This window comes from Mollisia scopiformis (assembly GCF_001500285.1).
Source record: "Mollisia scopiformis unplaced genomic scaffold LY89scaffold_38, whole genome shotgun sequence".
NCBI classification, from domain to species: domain Eukaryota; kingdom Fungi; phylum Ascomycota; class Leotiomycetes; order Helotiales; family Mollisiaceae; genus Mollisia; species Mollisia scopiformis.
In genome coordinates, this window is record NW_017263618.1 from 316923 (window position 1) to 334311 (window position 17389).

Consider the following 17389-nt stretch of genomic DNA (forward strand, 5'->3'; position numbering starts at 1 on the left):
ATAAAATCCAGTTCCAATGGGAAACCTTCGTCGTAGAGCGCATTCGAGAGCATCCACTGCCAATCCCATCCATCAGGCTGATTATACACAGCATAGCTCCACATTGCTCTCGGCACAGTAGCCACTTCCCATTTCGAACGATACGCCAGCCTCTGCCAATCAATGATTGCTGTTACTTTAGCCTCCTTTTCGCGCTGTCCCTTTTCAGGGGCTTTCGGAATATTAACGGAAATATTCTGTGGAATGAGGTCACAATGTGCCAAAACAAAGGAATCTCCTGGATCTGGGGGCACAAGGTTTTTTCTGGCCCATGATCTCTCCATAAGCTGTTTATATTCCTCTCTTGATGCTCTCGGTTCAATCCGCGGTTTCCATTCAGGCAAACTATCTCGAAGTCCAAGCCGGAACTTTCCCTCTGCACCTTGGCCTGTTACTGTCTCGATATACTCGGAAGTAAATGCAGCAAGAGCTTGAGAATACCCTGCAACTCCTTCTGCCACATCAAGCCTTTGATTAAGTGAAAGCTGTGGCCATGCTTCGAAAAAGCGTTCTCCAGGAACACGCCAAGAAAGCATAAACCAGCGATACCATCGGTGATCAATCCAATCGTATATAATCTTTTCAGTTGGAATAGATGGTATGTTTTTGTTAACAAATCGAATAGACTCGGCGTCGGTTGTTGTTCCTTCCGTCCATCTCTGTGTTTTACAAAACACATTAGGGCTGAGAGTCCAAACGCCGCTGGTATTTACGTCGTATATATGTCCCGCCTCCGAGTCTCCATCGCCAGGCTCTGATCCTGGAACTGAGCGTTTACGTAAACAGTATGTCGATCCGTCGTCAGTCCATTGGCAAAGAATATTGGGAGATATATCGTGACCCGACTCGATTTTCTCGCACGTCATAAGAGAGCCAATATTCCAGTGGTCGGGCTCAGTGAGTATGACACTTTTTTTCATTTCAGGAGCTACTTTCGCGTACTTTTCTTCGAAACTTATTGGTTTCTCATCGATTAAAGGATCGAAAAGTTTATTATTAAGTTTCTTTTTGCACTCCCATCTGTAACGCCTACAATAAATTATTAACACTGGAATTTCAGAGGACTCTTTTCTGTTCTACCTCACTGTCCATAATTCTTGACTGGCAGAGTATTCCGGTCCGATGTTGTCGTTTTCCGGGTCAAAGTCATCTCCAGATTCCTCATCGAGACTCATGTCCCTCCATTTGCTAATAAGCTGTTGAATAGAATCATCAAGCTCGGGTTTATTCTGCTCCTCTTTAGAAGGATTGGGATTGTCCGAAACCATATTGTCGCCACCGGGCATGTGTTGCTAAAGTAGTATATATCTTTTGAGAAACCGCAATAGTTTCGAATATATTGTAGAAAAACTATTTAAAAATAGGGAAGAGAATACCTTTTGTAGAGATCCATCAAGCTTTTTAACTCCGCGGAACAAAGACAAATATTTACGCCGGAAAAGGTTAGTGATAAAATATAGAATAATAGATCGAAATAGCTTAAAGCTTCAAAATTCTTTGTTGTAGCAACATACTTTGTTATATTATATCATCAAAATATTGATATCACTCATGAATATGTAAACAAGAAGCAATATGGCAACGAGAAGACCTAATGGCCGGATACTAAATCGTGCTCGGCCGCTGCCAGGTCAATTTGTGCCCCGTTATATTTTCTCGAGTGAAAAAAATGAGGGAAAGGCTTGAGTTAGGCAAGTTCCACCATGACAATGGTGGATCCACAACGACATTCCACATTGACTCAATGGCTACTTCAACGCAAATTGCATAAAATATGGCATTACAATTATTACCGCTGAAGCTGTGTTACCTCAACATATTAGTGATTCGCAAGATAATTACCAGGGTGGATACCCAAATTATTAAGAACAAGGTTACACAACGACCAAGGGTAGAACAAAGGTGCTATTAATCACTCAAAGTTTTGAAAGGTTTAATTACAGAGAGCCCAACCACAGAAATCATAGCAATTTTGGGGGTATAAATAGTCCGTTGATAGTTCCTCCTTCCCACTTTCTTTGTTCATTCTACACACCAAAGCAGTTTTCAATAGCACAGGCATTTCACAACTGCCACCACGGCTTTGGCGCCTAAGACCTCTTGCATGTCCGTACTGTAGTCCCTTTGAGCAGTCTTTATCATACCATAACGACAAAATGTGCGATTGGGAAGAATTCCAATTCATTTGCGGCCATAATAGTAGTAGACTCCTCTTCCACTGCCACTTTGCCAGAACCGATCCTTACCACCAGTGCTTCGGAGTCAAAGGTGGTTCGACATGTATGGCAACAGGAGATGGCTTGTCAGCCTTGCTTAGATGCTATCAGAGCAGCTGCTGCTAAAAAGGCGGCGAAGAAGAGCAAGCCAAGCGGGCATTAGACGAAGGGAAAGATGATTCAAGCATGGCGCTTGGTGTGGAAGACACATTAATGGAACATGACAAGGAGCGCTGACAACGGGTATGTAGGACGGTGAAGCGAGGGGTAACCTTTTCCCATTGGATTTTTACTGGTGCCTCGGGATGGTGTTTTTTACGTAACATATTCACCGAATTAATGCAAGCGTTGATGTTCGAAACAGTCTCATGAGTCCGGTGAATGATGATGCGATCTGAGAACTATATAATATTGTGATTTGAGGCTTTATACTTGTGAAAGCCCGAATGAAAGTCCGAAGAACCAAGAAGCTCTAAAGATTGCACAGTCTCACGACTGACGAGGCTCTGATTCAGAACTTACCTACCATGTCACAAACGTCGCAGGTTGGGTAACATTGGGAGAAAGCATCAAAACAATTATATTGTCTCATATGTCGCTCTCTCGAGGATCTCAAATCACCAATTAAGATAAAGTAAGACCAGCGATTACCACGCGGTCTGCCATTTCCTCCACCCCATCCCTTCCCTTGTTGAAATCATGCAAACCTAAAGCAGACAACAGTGCATCCCTTAAATCACCTTGTTAGATCGCTCGTGGGTGGGCGTACTGTCAGTGCTAGATGTTGTTTCCGCAAAGGCAGTTGGCGATGATTTCTCATTCGTCGCATCGGATTGAATGAGACCAGAGGAATTTTGTTCCTCTTCTCGCCAGAAGTCTCTCTTTCTGCGCAAGTGTTAGTTCGAGCGACCAATCGAGAGAGCAGATACTCACCCTTTAGCCAGCCTAACGATCCAGAATGGTAAAAGGCCTCCCTTGATCTTCCAGGTCCATGGCTCTTTCAACTCTCTGTCTGGAACAACAATTCGGCCACCGGAGACCACCTCGATCAGCCAAGTAATGGTGTTGATGATGGCGTATGAAATGATACCAGCAACTAAACCATAGGCAATGGAGTATGTTAGAGGCATAATGGCCAAAGTTAGGAATGCTGGAAGAGCGTCTCCGAAGTATGCCTAGTTGATATCCTTAGCAGATTTCGCCATCATGGCACCAACGATAATAAGGGTACATCCCGTAGCCCATGGCGGGATTGAAGCAAAAATGGGTGCGAAAAAGATCGATATGAAGAAACAGAGACCAGTTGTCATCGTAGTGAGACCAGTCTTGCCTCCTTCCGAAATGCCCGCACCAGATTCGATGAACGCCGTCACAGGTGAAAGACCAAAGAGTGATCCGATAGAGATACCCAGGGCTGACAGCAACATTAGCATGGAGGAAAGCTGAAAGGGGAAGATTCTTACCATCCACCAAGTATGCCACAGCAGAACCCTCGAAATCTTGAGTCTCTTCATTGATAGCACCAGCATACCTAGCCATTGAGTAGAGTGTACCGGTACAATCCAGGATGTCCACGTAAAGAAAAGTAATTAAGGCAAGCCCAAACTGACCTGATACGCCAGCAAGATCCCACTCCTGGGCAACAAGAGTCTTCTCGATGCCGTGAAATGTGACTACCTTCTTCTTCTTGAAGAAGTCGAAGCTGTCGTTTCCAACGGGAGTGTAGGTGAAGTAAGTGACTGAAGTGGTTCTGGGCCATGAAATAATTGAGACCAGTAAGATGCCAGCGATGATCGCACCCTTGACTTTGTATGCCAGAAGGATTGCTGTCAAGAAGCCTCCGCAGAAGATTCCAAGCCACATTGTTGGCGCACGCATCTTGCTTGAATTGGGGCAAAGGCCCGTTGTCGGATCTAGATCACTTTGAGGACACCCAGCGAGCTCTAGTGGGGTATCTGTAGCTCCCACAATGACTCCGATACCAGCGCTGTATGTCAAGCCGATGATTGCTGTTTCCTGTCAGTCAAATTCTGTTGTTCGCGCTCGGTACTCACTAAGGAATAGTCCAATGCCAACTCCAGCAGAGAGCTTGATCGAAGCTGGGATGACTCTTGCTAGCCATTGTCGAAGGCCGAGAAGGGACAATGCGACAAATATAAAGCCTTCAACGAAGACGGCGGTAAGAGCAAATCTGTAGCTGACAGGGCCACTTCCGTGAAAGCCCACTACGGTATAAGCGAAGTACGCATTGAGCCCCATTCCTGGAGCTAATGCAATAGGCATATTTGCAAAGAGGCCCATGCAGAACGAAGTCAAAGCAGAGATAGCGGCAGTAGCGGTGATGAAGTCGCGGCGAATGACACCAACACATAAGGCGTAATCCGTGTCGCTCGTGCATATGGGGTCAGTGGTATCAGTGCAGACGCAAGTTCCGCCGCTGTCAGCGAGGATGGTGGTATTGACCTGGAAGAGTCAGCAATGAACTCGAGGGCGTGACTTCGCAACCTTATTGAGATGATGTATGCCATAGCCTTATCGTTGGAAAGAGCAAAGTCAGCATGTTGTTTTAATTGTTGCGCAGGTGAACTCCATGTCTTAAATGCCGGAAACAGGCATACATGTCAAATCAGACATAAAATTGAGCGTCTAAATGGTAGGTATCTCTGGGTACCGCGAGGTATGACTTACGAAGAAGGTAGCAAGACCAGCTCGAATCTCTGTCAAGAAACGGGCATTCTGACGAGATTTCGCATGGCCGGATCCATCAAGTCTGAATCTCCTACCCACGAAACTGTTGGCAACAGCTTTGTCGATCTTGGTGGTGATCGAAGTCATGATCGAAAGTGACGACGAGGAGAAAAGTGCAGGGAATGAAAGTATGAGAAGAAAGGAGAAAGATAGAAGAATTATCGGAGACGAGCACCAGCCTGCTGGGAAGGTGGAGGTGAAAGGTATCTTATCGTGAAGAAGATTTCATGTGAAGTTTTTATTTGTTGAAGGTTTAGAGGAGATTACGTTGCCAAGTGTGCCGAGGATTTGGAGGTCAGCTTGTGTCACGTTTACTGGTTCCTTTACACCTTTCCAAGACTGGGCAAGCTAAAGTTCGAGGCCGGATCGAGATATCGGAGCAGCCAAGTCCAAGGCTGAGCAAAGACGAACTACTTGGCAAAATACTGTCGGTGGTCGTCGCCGCCTCCGTCCTCGGTGAACTCCACACACCATCTTGAGTTTTCATCTGATGTAACGATGATGTTAAGTTTGATGTTGAGATAAGGTTGACATGAAGATGTCACGACTGTAGGACGCTAGAATGAAAAGGGGTAGTGGCCGCATTAAGCTTGTCTTGGCTTTTGTCAGCCACCGCACCAACAAACTCTATCCTTTTCAACGACTTTCTGCATTGGAAATGTACATAGTATTCTTTCATTCAATTAGTATGGAAGCCTAGATCATCCTGACCATTCGTCATGGTCGTTGGAAAGTCGACGTCGTGGAGCCTGTATGCGAGTGACATGCTCTCATGTCTACATGTGCAGTACAGCGCACCGAGATAACTTCTCCTATTGTTGGGCTTCTGTTCAGGACTTCAACACTTATTGATAAATATTCATGTAGTTCTCTAGGGTCGCTTTTGAATCATCCCCAAACCACTTTCTGTGATTCATCCTTTAGGCCAGTGTCCGAGAAAGTCGCCTATTTATTCCATGGTCGCCTTCCTCGAGTTCGCAACTTATCACTACAAAGTCATCAACATGCAGCCGTCAAATACTAGAGGGCTTGACCATCAGCCTACTTCTGATGGGACAAAGCTAGTTCACTCTTTTTTCAAGTAAGTACGCTCCTGAAAGAATATCCGATAGTTCATCCAAGAGTAACATTTATAGAACTAACTGGGGCGACGTGATTTGCTTTATTATCGGCCCTTCGAAGAAAGTCTACCGTATTCACAAAGACCGTCTCTGCAGGAAGATCCCTTCTTTGCTCAGTATTATTGCACAGAGAGAGAGCGAGATGGAAGCTCCCGACGGAGAAGAGAACGACAATGTCAGTGAAAGGGCGGATAAGGATGCAGAAGAAGACTCAGAATCTGATCTGGGAAAACACCAGCAAAGAGAGACTGCAAGTGAACCAGAAACACACCTCGGCGAGGAGATCATCATCAAATTCCTGGACCAAGATACAGCTTCCTTTGATATTCTAATGAAGTGGGTCTATCATGATACTCTACCCAGCCTCAAGGCAGATTATGGCCAGACAAGCTTTTGGAACTGGGATCCTTACGCTTTCTACACCCTTGTCGACAAGTTTGAGCTCCCAGAACTTAAAGACAAGGTGATGTCATCGCTCCAAGCTAGTCAAGCAAAGACCAAGCAGTGGCACAAGATAGAACAGCTGGACTGGGTATGGGCACGCACCTCACCTGGATGTGGAATGAGGCGATATTTGGCTATGTGTATGGTCAGGAATATTCTCGTGTACAAAGACCCAATTCACCCTAATCCACAACAGAGGATGACCATATCAACGCAGAAGATTTCTCAAGTGCTCAGCAAGTATCCGGACTTGTTATTAGCAGTGGTGGATGCCATGAGGGGCAATGATGGGGTCAAAGTCACGGATCCGAGGGAAGTCAATCCGTGCGAGTTTCATGAGCATTGGCCGAGGAAGACGTGTGGTTACGGGAAAGGGTTCGAAGATGTTGAGCAAGATGTCAGGAACGATGATAGACATGACCAAGATCTCGAGGCTAACGAAGAATATCAGAAGAAGTCAGTGAGGTTTTCGTGAGCTCCAGCTCTTCGAATGCGTACATAATCTATCAAATAGGTAGAACATGAAGGATCGTTGATATAGCATGAAATCACTAGAATGTCCCAGTCGCTCCAGATGATTAAGGACGACCAATTTGCGCTAAGCGAAGTTTGTGCCTAATTTCTGACTTGTGTAGGATATCTGAATTTCTATCGCACATCTGTATGGAACAACACCGCGGATAGACAGATTTATATCCTAAGCAAAAGCAGCTCAAGGCTTATTCATTGCCTCTCAATTGCCTCGTCTTGCGCAGCTGGTTTTGGCAGAAGCCCAGGTACCAAAGATAGTGAGGATGAAAAGCAACAAGTAGCAACCACTCCTGGTTTGGTCTGTAAGTGACTATTCAAGGTAACTCTCTAATTGCAATCCCTGACTTGCCAAGTCTGACGCGGAGAAGCTCAACGAAATGTTTACAGAAAGCACCCCCTAACAACAAGAAGTGAAATGCTCTTGCCTATGGCGCTGCTGCAGCACTGTTGGACAAATACAAGCTCGAGGGCCCTCCCCAAACATTTGTAGGTGCTAATGAGCAAGATTATATTATGGAAGAATTCCTTGATCCAATTTCCTTTGGTAACAAGCTAGCGATGATGCATATGTTTCGGAGAAACGAGATGCCAAGTCACCGAACATTGTAGGGAGGACAATATTTTCGACACAAGCTTCCAAGATGTGCGGTGGTGCTTCCTCCATCATCTGAACTTCACTGATTCGAAATCCAAGTATGGACAAAGCAAAGACAACGAGACTAAAATGTCGATCGATGGCATAGAAGATGCTTCCATACAAGAAAAAGATTTTGCTGCACAGAGCCGGATATATGGCATCTTCTGAAGGCGTCTTACTGGACTGGCTCTATCAAGACTCTGTACGCATTATTATTATAGATACTGTGGCTTCCCAGGAAACGTGTATTGTCATGGAATCTGGTCGATGTTTACCATCTTGCTCAGAAGCTGTCTTTGCCCAATTTCCATGGCAGAAGTCAAAGATTGGGAATTCAAGGCCAGTGAAGTATCATTACGCGTAAGATTTATAGGTTGAGTATGAGAGAGAAGACTTTCGTTGTATTCTGAGTTCCTTACAGAACACAACTTGAAGAATAGACAAGTCCAAGGCATTAGGAGGGTTGTCACGTGCTGACGCGATTTAAGCTTATCCTGATTTCGTCCATCTCTTCAAATAAACAACTCCCATCCCTTCATCACTACAACAACCTCTTCTTCGACCAGTCAATACATACATCCGCAGTCGCTCCATCGAAGAAATCATTCATAGCGACGACCAACTCGCTTCCGTTCAATCGCCCTGCATTTGCAACAATCCACGGCAGAGTCTTCGAATCACAAATCGGCTTCGTTGCGAGCAAACAGCTGCTATCCGCATTCGCCGCCAGAACGGAATACACAACCGCGTCCCGAACGTTACTTGCTGTTGCTTGGCACTGCAAGTTGGTGAATGGCTTCCCAGCTTGCAGCTGAGGGGTCAGCTGGTTGAATTCAGCAATAATGCTGTCTCCGTTCAGGGTAGCATTGCCTGGATCAGTGTACGTGCTGAACGAATCGACAGGACCGAATAAGATGAGACGTTTCTTTTGCTGGCGGAGCTGAGAGATGGTCAATTGCAACATATCGTCGATCGAGCCTTGGAGGAGTCCGCCGTGGGAAGAAGCCAGGGCAGTGCTCATGTAGTTCGCAAGATCTTGGTCGGTAGGGTGGGCACATTCGTTGGGAATGCCATCCCACCTCAGCTGCACGACCACGATTTCATCTGGGTGTCCAACAAGGAAGGCCACAACATCATTGAGAAATTGCTGATAAGCCATGCCAGGAATGGCAGAGTGAGAGAAATACAACACATCGGGAATTGGGTGGAACGGACGAATGGCGCTGTGCAGGTATGCTGGCCGGAACTCGAAATACCTGCAACCGAGGCTCAGGATGGTGCTCAGAGTGTCCTTCTGAGTGATTGCGAGCCCTCGAACAATATTCGGAGCGATAGCCATCACAGCATCATGGCTCATCATTCCAGCGATCTTGGCAAAGGTGGGATCAATCTTGATGAGGGCGTCGACGATGGTGTTGCTGGAGAGCACTGCATCCGCATTCTGCATGCTGTTCATGCCGATGTCATGGGCTGCGGGGAGAAAGAGCTTCGAGAATGGTTGACCAGCTTCACCAGAGCCTTGTGGTGCCACTTGACCCATCCAGCCCGAGTAGTCTGGTGTCACAGTAACATAGCACTGGTCGCTCGAAGGCAGCCCAGCAACCCCTTGTCCAGCATCATAAAAGCCATAGGCGACGATGATGCCATTCGAAGAGACGGATTGCTGATTTTCCATTGTCTTCAGAGTTCCTGCTTCCAGGTTTCCGCTGAGCACATTGATATTGACGCTCTCGGATGCAATCTGGTTTCCATCATGAAGAACTTTGAAGGAGAATGTGCCGACGAAATCGAAGGCCCCTTTGATGTTCTTCTTGTCAACCTCGAGATGGTCGTTCCCAAATGTCTTGGATTGGTTCTTGATGATATCTTTGCCGGGAACCGAGAACTGGATCTCGCATCCTGGTATAGCGATGTACGAATAACACTGGACGCCTTTGCTAGGCATTTTGCGGGTTTCTGTTGTTCCGTAATCAGGTTGGTTACGACAATAAAACTAAAATCAAAGCCAGGACGATTGATATGTATAGGTTTGCGATGGGCGAAAAAGCAATTTCTGGAGCTGAACAAATCATGCAGCCAGGTCTCGCGATAGCCATCAGATGCGAGTGATCGTCAAATGAGGCAGGAACGACGCAAGCTCTCAGCCAGCCCACCGAAGCATGGCTGCCAGCCCAGCTGATGTCCGGCGTCTGCTAACAACCTTACGATTAGAGATTTTGCTCAGCGTGTGGGTCTGGAAGATCATTCTACGAGCGCCGTCTTCATACATGTCTGATATAAATGTTTAGATAACAGCAGACTCACGGCGTCATAGTCATGATAAGAAGAACGGAGTCGATTGAATTGCCGATTGGCAGCGGCAGTAGGGCCACGGAGAAATTCAGTGGCTGAGAAAATCCCTGAAACATCTGCAGCGGATCACAAACCCGGGACGGCACCACGTGCCAACAGCACCACCTGCTCACCAGACCACAACTCGCTGCTCTGTTCACTCGTGTATGTATCAGAATTATATCATTTCTGTTCCCATATTTGTCTCTGTGTAGCATTTTCTACTATTAGGTGTGATATCACCGAAAATTTCTAGAAGACTTCTTTTCGTGGGTTTCGGCTGAATGCGGAATATCTCAGATCCTCGTTTCAGCCGCCTTTTACTTATTGCAAGGAACATTTTCCTTAAATACCGCTGTAAAAGACTGGAGAGGACAGATTCTCGTCCTGCTCCGCTGATCATCCCAACGGACATAGTACGTTCTGATTGCCTGCAGATTGATGGTTCTAGATCTATATGCGTTTATGCTGAGAGACTCCCAAGAATCAATTTAAATTCCCCCGGATAAACTATATCGAGCAGAGTAAGAAGGCCCGTGGTTCCAAGTAGATCGAAACGGCACCTCTTGATCAATTTGACCCGGAATAAGCAGATTGAAACAGAAAGCTCTATTTCTATATCATGAATGCTCGCCCTTCTGCTCTTTCGTTCTTCGTTCATCCCATTTCTTCATATACATTCTTTTTCTTAATATTGGACCCCTAGTCTTGGCCTAACAATGTCTCGAAACATTCTTTTGTCGGCTTCGTTGCTGTTTGCCAGTGCTTTTGCCCAGCAGCCTGGTACCAACACACCAGAAGTTCACCCAACATTGATGTCCCAGAAATGCACCAAAGCTGGTGGATGCAAGGCTGTCAACACCTCTGTTGTCCTTGATGCAGGCTACAGATGGCTTCATAATGTTGGTGGTTACACAAACTGTGTAAATGGAGGATTTAATGCGACGTTCTGCCCAGACGTTGCCACCTGTGCTAAGGGATGTGCCGTCGAGGGTGTGAATTACACTAGCTACGGAATCAACACTGCTGGCAATTCTCTGACTCTCAACCTGTTCAAGCAAGACAACGGCGTGACTACCCAGTCCTCGCCTCGAGTCTATCTCCTCGCCAATGACACAACTTACGACATGCTCATGCTTCTCAACCAGGAGCTTACCTTCGACGTTGATGTATCTAAAGTTCCTTGCGGAATCAATGGAGCCTTGTATCTTTCGGAGATGGATGCTACTGGAATGGCCAGTAATCTTAACCCAGCAGGTGCAAAGTACGGAACTGGCTACTGCGATGCACAATGTCCAAAGAACACTTTCGTTAATGGTTTGGTAAGCTCTTTCGAGTCCTTAAGCATTCCATGTCTGACTGTTCCATAGCCAAACATCAACGGGACTCTCGGTGCTTGCTGCAATGAGATGGATATCTGGGAAGCCAATTCGGCTACCACAGCGTTCACCCCTCATACTTGCAACATCACCGGAACCTATGCCTGTACCGGAGCCGACTGCTCCGGCAGCGGTGTCTGCGATCAAGGCGGCTGCGACTTCAACGCCTATCGCATGGGCGCTCCAGGTTTCTACGGACCAAATAAGATTGTTGATACCACCCGCAAGTTCACAGTCGTCACTCAATTCATCACCTCGGACGGAACTGCCAACGGTACTCTCAAGACCATCAGTCGAAGCTACGTTCAGGACGGAAAGGTGATCGCCAACGCCAATGTCAACGTCACTGGAATGGCAGCCACCAATAGCATTGATGACACGTACTGCAACGCCCAGGTCAAGACCTTCGGTGGTGTCAGCACCTACGAGCGACAGGGAGGTATGACTGGCATGGGACATTCTCTTGCTCGAGGCATGGTGTTGATCTTTAGTATCTGGATGGATTCTGGAAGTGGAATGCAGTGGCTTGATGGCTCGACTGGGTCTGGCAGTTCGCCTGGTTCGTTGAGGGGTCCTTGCTCTGCTACCTCAGGTAACACGACGATGCTCACGGCGGACTATCCCGATGCTGCTGTCACGTTCTCGAATATCAAGGTTGGAGATCTTGGTACTACTTTCATGGCAATGTAGATCCAGATGAGGCTTGAATGAGGGCGGTGTCTCTTGGCTAGATGGCCAACTCTGTACATATCTATGCCAATTGCCAATTTCATTATAATCATAAAACATACGACCTTCTTTGAAATGGTTTTCCTCTGCATTCCTGTTGCTAGCCTCAAAATGGGATTTTGCTCGACCCATATCTACAATGTCTCTCCATGTGTTGAAACTCCTGCATACACTCCAGTGAATTTCTGCTCAGGATTCCAGCAAATGTTCAACTTCAAGTTGGTAATTGAAAATCACGTCGCGACCCGCGCTAATGAGGTTTTATATTTACAACGAAACTTAATTCAACAAAACCCTTCATTGACGCAATTGACAGCACTTGAACATCATCCAACCACAACGTCAATAATGGCGAGTCCAAGTCTTAACAATCAAGTCGAAATTCCGCCGTCCGGTGATGGAGAGCAGGGAAAAGAGGGTAGCAAAAAGGTTCCATCCTTCAAAGCGTGAGTACTTGTTCATTTTCATTGCTTTTCGAACGATTGATTTGACTGACTATCTACAGCCTGATGGGTGTGCAGATGGTTGATATCAATGTCGGAAAGGGCAAAGCCGAAACACACTTTCGCGTCCACAAAGCCATTCTCTGTGCGAAGCTTCCTTATTTCGACAAGATGTTGAACTCCGGGTTCAAAGAGGGCACAGAAAACCGAGTCAACCTACCTGAAGATGATCCAGACTCGTTTGATTTGCTGATGGTATGGGTGTACAATGATACTCTACCTCCTTTGGAATGGAACAAAAGCATATCCGGATTTACCAAAACATCGAATTGGCATGCTTTCAACTTGTACGCTTTAGCAGACAAGCTTTGCTTGGAGATTCTTATGGATCAAATCGCCTCATCCTACATTTCCGCAACTCTTGCCCTTGATGCTCTACCTGGTCCAAATTATCTCGGCACCATTTTCCAGACATTACCCGGCCATACTGCCTTTCGAAAGTACGCCGCATCTTGCCTACACTACATTTTGCATGGCTTACCAAAGAGTCCTGAGCTTATGAGCACCTGGCCAGTTGAGAAGCTGAATCTCATCATGGTAGCGAACCCGAACTTGACTATGGAATACCTGCAGCTTGTTCAGCAACATCCACTCGATACACCAGTTCCTGATCCTCGTCTGCCACCATACTGCAAATTCCATCGACATGCTGCTGATGCTCCTTGCCCGGTAGCGGCACGTCAGTCAATCTGATTTCAGTGTGGCTCTGGAAGATGCTGGGAAAGCTGGATTGGAAGTGGGGCCAAGAAGCTGATGCGATGGAATTACAATCGGATCATGTCATGGGTAACTGATGGAGGGGTCTGATGGCTGATGGTTGGCTCCGATCAAGGAAATGGAGAGAAAAATGGTCGACAGACTCATCAAGTATCTAGCCCTTCCTGAGAAAGAAAACAATCACTCATTGGCAAAACAGTGTCATTTCCCTTGCATTCATTTGAAGTGTTACTGATCGCTCGAGGCTCGTCGTGAGATTTTATATTCAAGACAGACTACCGCACGAAGCAAACCTGTGGATTTGTTTACCCTAAAGCAGAATAACATCTTAATAGCAGCTTTGAGCGATATACTTAATTCTCGCCAGATTTATTGAACAGCGAGCCTTCATATCTAAAGCAGACTAGAAGATTTAAGCAATGGCGAAGAACTTAAGAAAGAACAGACATTAGTGAACGGAGAGTTTCTCCGATCCTAACAGACTTTATCTATGTAATGATCTCCTCCAGTCATGATGTCTCAAATCAATGGGGACTTTGAATTGTGAGTTCACGTGCCCGGAGTTTGGGGGCACCTCCTAGACTCGACTCGGTTTCTTCACCCACATCCAAACAACTCCACATCCGTACGATATTCCCCACAAGCCGTCGAACTTCTGAAAGACCCTCGGGATGGCAACTCCTCCACCCACAGAGAAGAAGCGCTCTGCAAGGTCTCCAGCTGATGAAGATCAAGTCGCAAAGAAAGCTCGCTCAGATGATCCTGATAAAGGCCCGGCTTTCTCCGAGTAAGTGCCACTATCCATTGCTATTTTACAAAGCTGAATGTTTCTAGTATCATGGGCACCGATATGCTGGATATCTATGTTGGGATGGGGACCGAGAAGAAGCTGTTTCGAGTTCACGAGAAGATCCTACGAGACAAGGTTCCTTACTTTGATAAGATGCTCTCGAATGGCTTTCAAGAATCGATCGATAAGAAGATAGAGTTGCCGGAGGATCACGTTAACTCTTTCGATATCTTACTTTTATGGGTGTACACAAGCAATATTCAACCATTCAGTTGGATCCTTAATAGTGCGAATGGAAGTGACATGAAGTGGGATGTTTTCAAGGTCTATGAATTGGCGGACAAGCTTTGTCTGGAGGAATTGATGGACGAAGTTACTTCGACGTATATCGATGCTTCTGAGAAGCAAGATATCCTTCCTTCAATCACTAGCATTGGTGAGGATTGCTCGAAACTTTCCGCACACATGGGACTCAAGAAGTACATGGTTCTCTGTCTCGACTATTATCTGAATGGAATGTCTCGCGAATCCAACTACTACGGGTCAGGCATTGAGGAGTTTGTGGACCTATTGAGTGTCAACAGAGAGCTGTTTCTTGAGCATATGCAGCTTGTTCATCAACGGCCTACAGGTCAACTAGCACCAGATCCACGAAAGATGCCTCGTTGCACATTTCATCAACACGATGCCGGCGTCGAGTGCCCTTTGAAGAAGGGCTCCAGCCAAAGGACATCTTGAAAGAGTAGAGTAGGCCCGATCAGCCCACAACCTCGACTTTATCTCGAATTCTTTGAAAGATAACTGGCGACTCAGCCGACATCAACAACGTATCTGGTCTCTAGAGGGCATGGTTATGCTTATGGAAATATGGTTTCATTGGCAAGGCTTGTAGTGTCTACGGTATTCGGGTAATGCGATGTCTTGCTCTTTGCCTTCGGTCTCTATACCTGTGTCTCTGCGCTCCAGACCAATCTTCTGGTGGTGCATCAGACACAAAAGTGCACAAAGACAGGTAGAAACTCAATATCTAGGAGCAAAGTGCACTTCCACCCATAAAGGAGTCAAAAGACTCCTCCTAAACCTGCTTTGTGATTTTGAATCCGTATACTGTGAAGTGGCATTGATTCATTCTGACTTGGTAAGACAAAGAGGCCCAATTAGATTTTTTGTAGTAATCCTTCTTTCCACCAGCATGGCAGTCACTGCAACTAGTTGTTTGATAATTTGTCAGGAAGATCAAGCAATTATTTAGATATGTGCTCCGCGCTTATTCAATCACTTGCCCCAGTCCTTCATACTTCCAATCAGAGATATACGTTTGAAATTGTCCAGTTGCCCCATTCGTCGTTGCATATACACCAAGGAGAGCACCTGGTTCAAAGATCGTCAGTCTCAGTATCCCCTATTTTTTCAGAATTTCAACTCCAGAACGTACCAGTGAAACCCCAAGTCAATCCAAGCCCAGGCGCGAACCCAATATCCATCACCTGGCTCTGCTTCCCAGCTGGTCCAACCGATAATGTATAATGGGTCATGTTGGACGCTCTAATCTCGAAGGTAAGGTGGCTAGACACCCATGCTGCCGGCACAGGAGCGACAGCGATATCAGAAGATAGGAAAGCTGGAACAGTCGTGATGCCGCGGACTCGGAAGTATGGTGATAGAGTGGAAGAATTCGTGGTTTGGTTGGGAAGCATGACGATTCCGAGGTCATAATGGTGGAGCTGGAAAAAGATCAGCATGTTTGTTCCTTGATATCTAAGGGCACTCACTTGATCCAGAAATACTGTCACTCCGACCTCTTCTTCCTCAGCTTGAACAGATGTTACATCGAAGGTGGAGCTAAATGTGAAGCAGGTATGGGTTTGGCGATGGCCAATAAATGTTTGACCAAGAGACTCAGCAGATCGGCCATCACTACCTGTTAGATTCGCAATGGACGAAGTAAGCTGAAGCGTGTTGTTGTGACCTGGTGGTGAGATAACGTAGCTGGAGTCAATTGGGAAGCGCCAATGCACCAGTTCTAGTGGGAATGAAGAGTTCGCTCCGAAGTTTAGATGTTCGCTTGAGTTCACCAAAGATCCTTCTCCACCTGCCACAGGAAGGTCGTTGTCAAGATGCCAACCGTTCATGTGTCCTGTGACATTCGTAAAGACTGGCCATTGTCCTTCTTCCCACGTAACAGGAGTCAAGGTCGTTTCTCTTCCCATAGGATAGCTGCCATCCGGGGCTTGCCTCACTGAAAGCGCGACAGCCCACCAGTTGTCGTCGCCATCCTGAAATAGATCAGCATGACCCACATCTTGAAAATATCTCGTGCTATTGACTGCAGTCAAAACTGGATTATGGGGATTAGAATCGTAAGGACCGAGGATGTTTTGAGACCTGGCGATCGTAGCCATGTGACCTGATCCGGTGCCACCTTCTGCGATCATGAGATAGAAGTATCCGTCTTTGCGATAGATATGAGGACCTTCGGGCGAACTGCCCCCAGTTCCATTCCAAATGTTGATGATCTCTCCGACGCTTCCGGTTTCAATGTCAAGTGTAAATGCTTGAATCCCAGGCTGGATCTGCCAAGCATGCGTTCCTGTCACATACACTTGGCCATCATCATCCCAGAACGGCGAAGTATCGTAGCCGGAGAAATTGAAGTGGGCAGGCTGGGACCATGCAGAAGAGTTGTATGGATTAGTGGTGGTAATCACAAAGTTGTCGAATCTATTGCTGGCATTCTGCGGATAGTCATCATAGACCAGAGTCGTGACCAAATAGAACGTCCCATCTCGATATCTCAATGTTGGCGCCCAGATCCCACTTGTTGCTCTTTTCGCGGTATTCAATCCTGGCAGCTGCTCTGGTCTATTTAGGGCATTACTTATCAGCTTCCAGGACCTCAAATCACGGCTTGCGTGTATAGCTGTTCAAAAATCGTCAACTCCGCGATTCTATTTGCCACTGGAGGTGTACCACTCACGAATTCCAGGAAACACCAGAAAACTTGAAGAAGCACAGAAGAACGTATTTTCCCAGTCAGGAACAAAAATACAACTAGGATCAGGGTGGAACCCTGGCAGCATAGGATTGTGATATGTTGAATTGGCTGACAGACTACGGGTAACCAGAAGTCCTAATACTGACAGAGCTTGAAGAAACATGATGTATTGTGTCCAATGTGTACATCAGTATCAGTTCCAGGATGTT

The 17389-nt window shown here is 46.4% G+C and overlaps 8 protein-coding genes across 8 annotated transcripts; 4 read left to right on the plus strand and 4 right to left on the minus strand.

Annotated features, from left to right (window-relative positions):
- Positions 1–494: 494 nt before the first annotated feature.
- On the minus strand, positions 495–965 carry LY89DRAFT_543952 (uncharacterized protein; the record flags this gene model as incomplete). The annotated part of the gene is made up of 1 exon (XM_018208215.1): positions 495–965. A coding segment is annotated over one exon (471 nt), but the record flags the coding sequence as incomplete, so codon positions are not given.
- Positions 966–2840: 1875 nt separating this feature from the next.
- LY89DRAFT_712231 (purine transporter) lies at positions 2841–5209 on the minus strand. The gene is made up of 6 exons (XM_018217963.1): positions 4944–5209; positions 4310–4718; positions 3719–4264; positions 3473–3669; positions 3189–3430; positions 2841–3140 (listed from the first exon to the last, which is right to left on the minus strand). The coding sequence occupies exons 1-6, from the start codon at positions 5088–5090 to the stop codon at positions 2987–2989; spliced, it is 1695 nt and encodes a 564-aa protein (XP_018061546.1). The 5' UTR covers positions 5091–5209; the 3' UTR covers positions 2841–2986.
- A 750-nt stretch (positions 5210–5959) lies between these two features.
- Positions 5960–7043, plus strand: LY89DRAFT_743192 (uncharacterized protein; the record flags this gene model as incomplete). The annotated part of the gene is made up of 2 exons (XM_018220929.1): positions 5960–6084; positions 6140–7043. 2 exons carry the CDS (start codon positions 5960–5962, stop codon positions 7041–7043), a joined length of 1029 nt encoding a protein of 342 aa, XP_018061547.1.
- A 1146-nt stretch (positions 7044–8189) lies between these two features.
- On the minus strand, positions 8190–9859 carry LY89DRAFT_371216 (PLC-like phosphodiesterase). The gene has a single exon (XM_018207057.1). The coding sequence runs from the start codon at positions 9679–9681 to the stop codon at positions 8278–8280; it is 1404 nt and encodes a 467-aa protein (XP_018061548.1). The 5' UTR covers positions 9682–9859; the 3' UTR covers positions 8190–8277.
- Positions 9860–10786: 927 nt separating this feature from the next.
- LY89DRAFT_702580 (cellobiohydrolase Cel7d) lies at positions 10787–12136 on the plus strand (the record flags this gene model as incomplete). The annotated part of the gene is made up of 2 exons (XM_018217264.1): positions 10787–11389; positions 11438–12136. 2 exons carry the CDS (start codon positions 10787–10789, stop codon positions 12134–12136), a joined length of 1302 nt encoding a protein of 433 aa, XP_018061549.1.
- A 548-nt stretch (positions 12137–12684) lies between these two features.
- Positions 12685–13371, plus strand: LY89DRAFT_601881 (uncharacterized protein; the record flags this gene model as incomplete). Its single annotated transcript, XM_018210219.1, has 1 exon — positions 12685–13371. The coding sequence occupies one exon, from the start codon at positions 12685–12687 to the stop codon at positions 13369–13371; it is 687 nt and encodes a 228-aa protein (XP_018061550.1).
- Positions 13372–14057: 686 nt separating this feature from the next.
- On the plus strand, positions 14058–14923 carry LY89DRAFT_789980 (uncharacterized protein; the record flags this gene model as incomplete). The annotated part of the gene is made up of 2 exons (XM_018223317.1): positions 14058–14182; positions 14230–14923. The coding sequence occupies exons 1-2, from the start codon at positions 14067–14069 to the stop codon at positions 14921–14923; spliced, it is 810 nt and encodes a 269-aa protein (XP_018061551.1). The 5' UTR covers positions 14058–14066.
- A 413-nt stretch (positions 14924–15336) lies between these two features.
- Positions 15337–17343, minus strand: LY89DRAFT_767043 (uncharacterized protein; the record flags this gene model as incomplete). Its single annotated transcript, XM_018221744.1, has 4 exons — positions 15337–15556; positions 15621–15909; positions 15958–17105; positions 17163–17343. 4 exons carry the CDS (start codon positions 17341–17343, stop codon positions 15453–15455), a joined length of 1722 nt encoding a protein of 573 aa, XP_018061552.1. The 3' UTR covers positions 15337–15452.
- Between the last annotated feature and the right edge of the window lie 46 nt (positions 17344–17389).

Coding starts and splice junctions, on each gene's coding strand:
- LY89DRAFT_712231 (XM_018217963.1), bottom strand. CDS start 5,090: ATGACTTCGATCACCACCAAGATCGACAAAGCTGTTGCCAACAGTTTC. Junction 4,719..4,943: donor CTGGTCTTGCTACCTTCTTC/GTAAGTCATACC, acceptor TGACTCTTCCAG/GTCAATACCACCATCCTCGC. Junction 4,265..4,309: donor TGGCATTGGACTATTCCTTA/GTGAGTACCGAG, acceptor GACAGGAAACAG/CAATCATCGGCTTGACATAC.
- LY89DRAFT_371216 (XM_018207057.1), bottom strand. CDS start 9,681: ATGCCTAGCAAAGGCGTCCAGTGTTATTCGTACATCGCTATACCAGGA.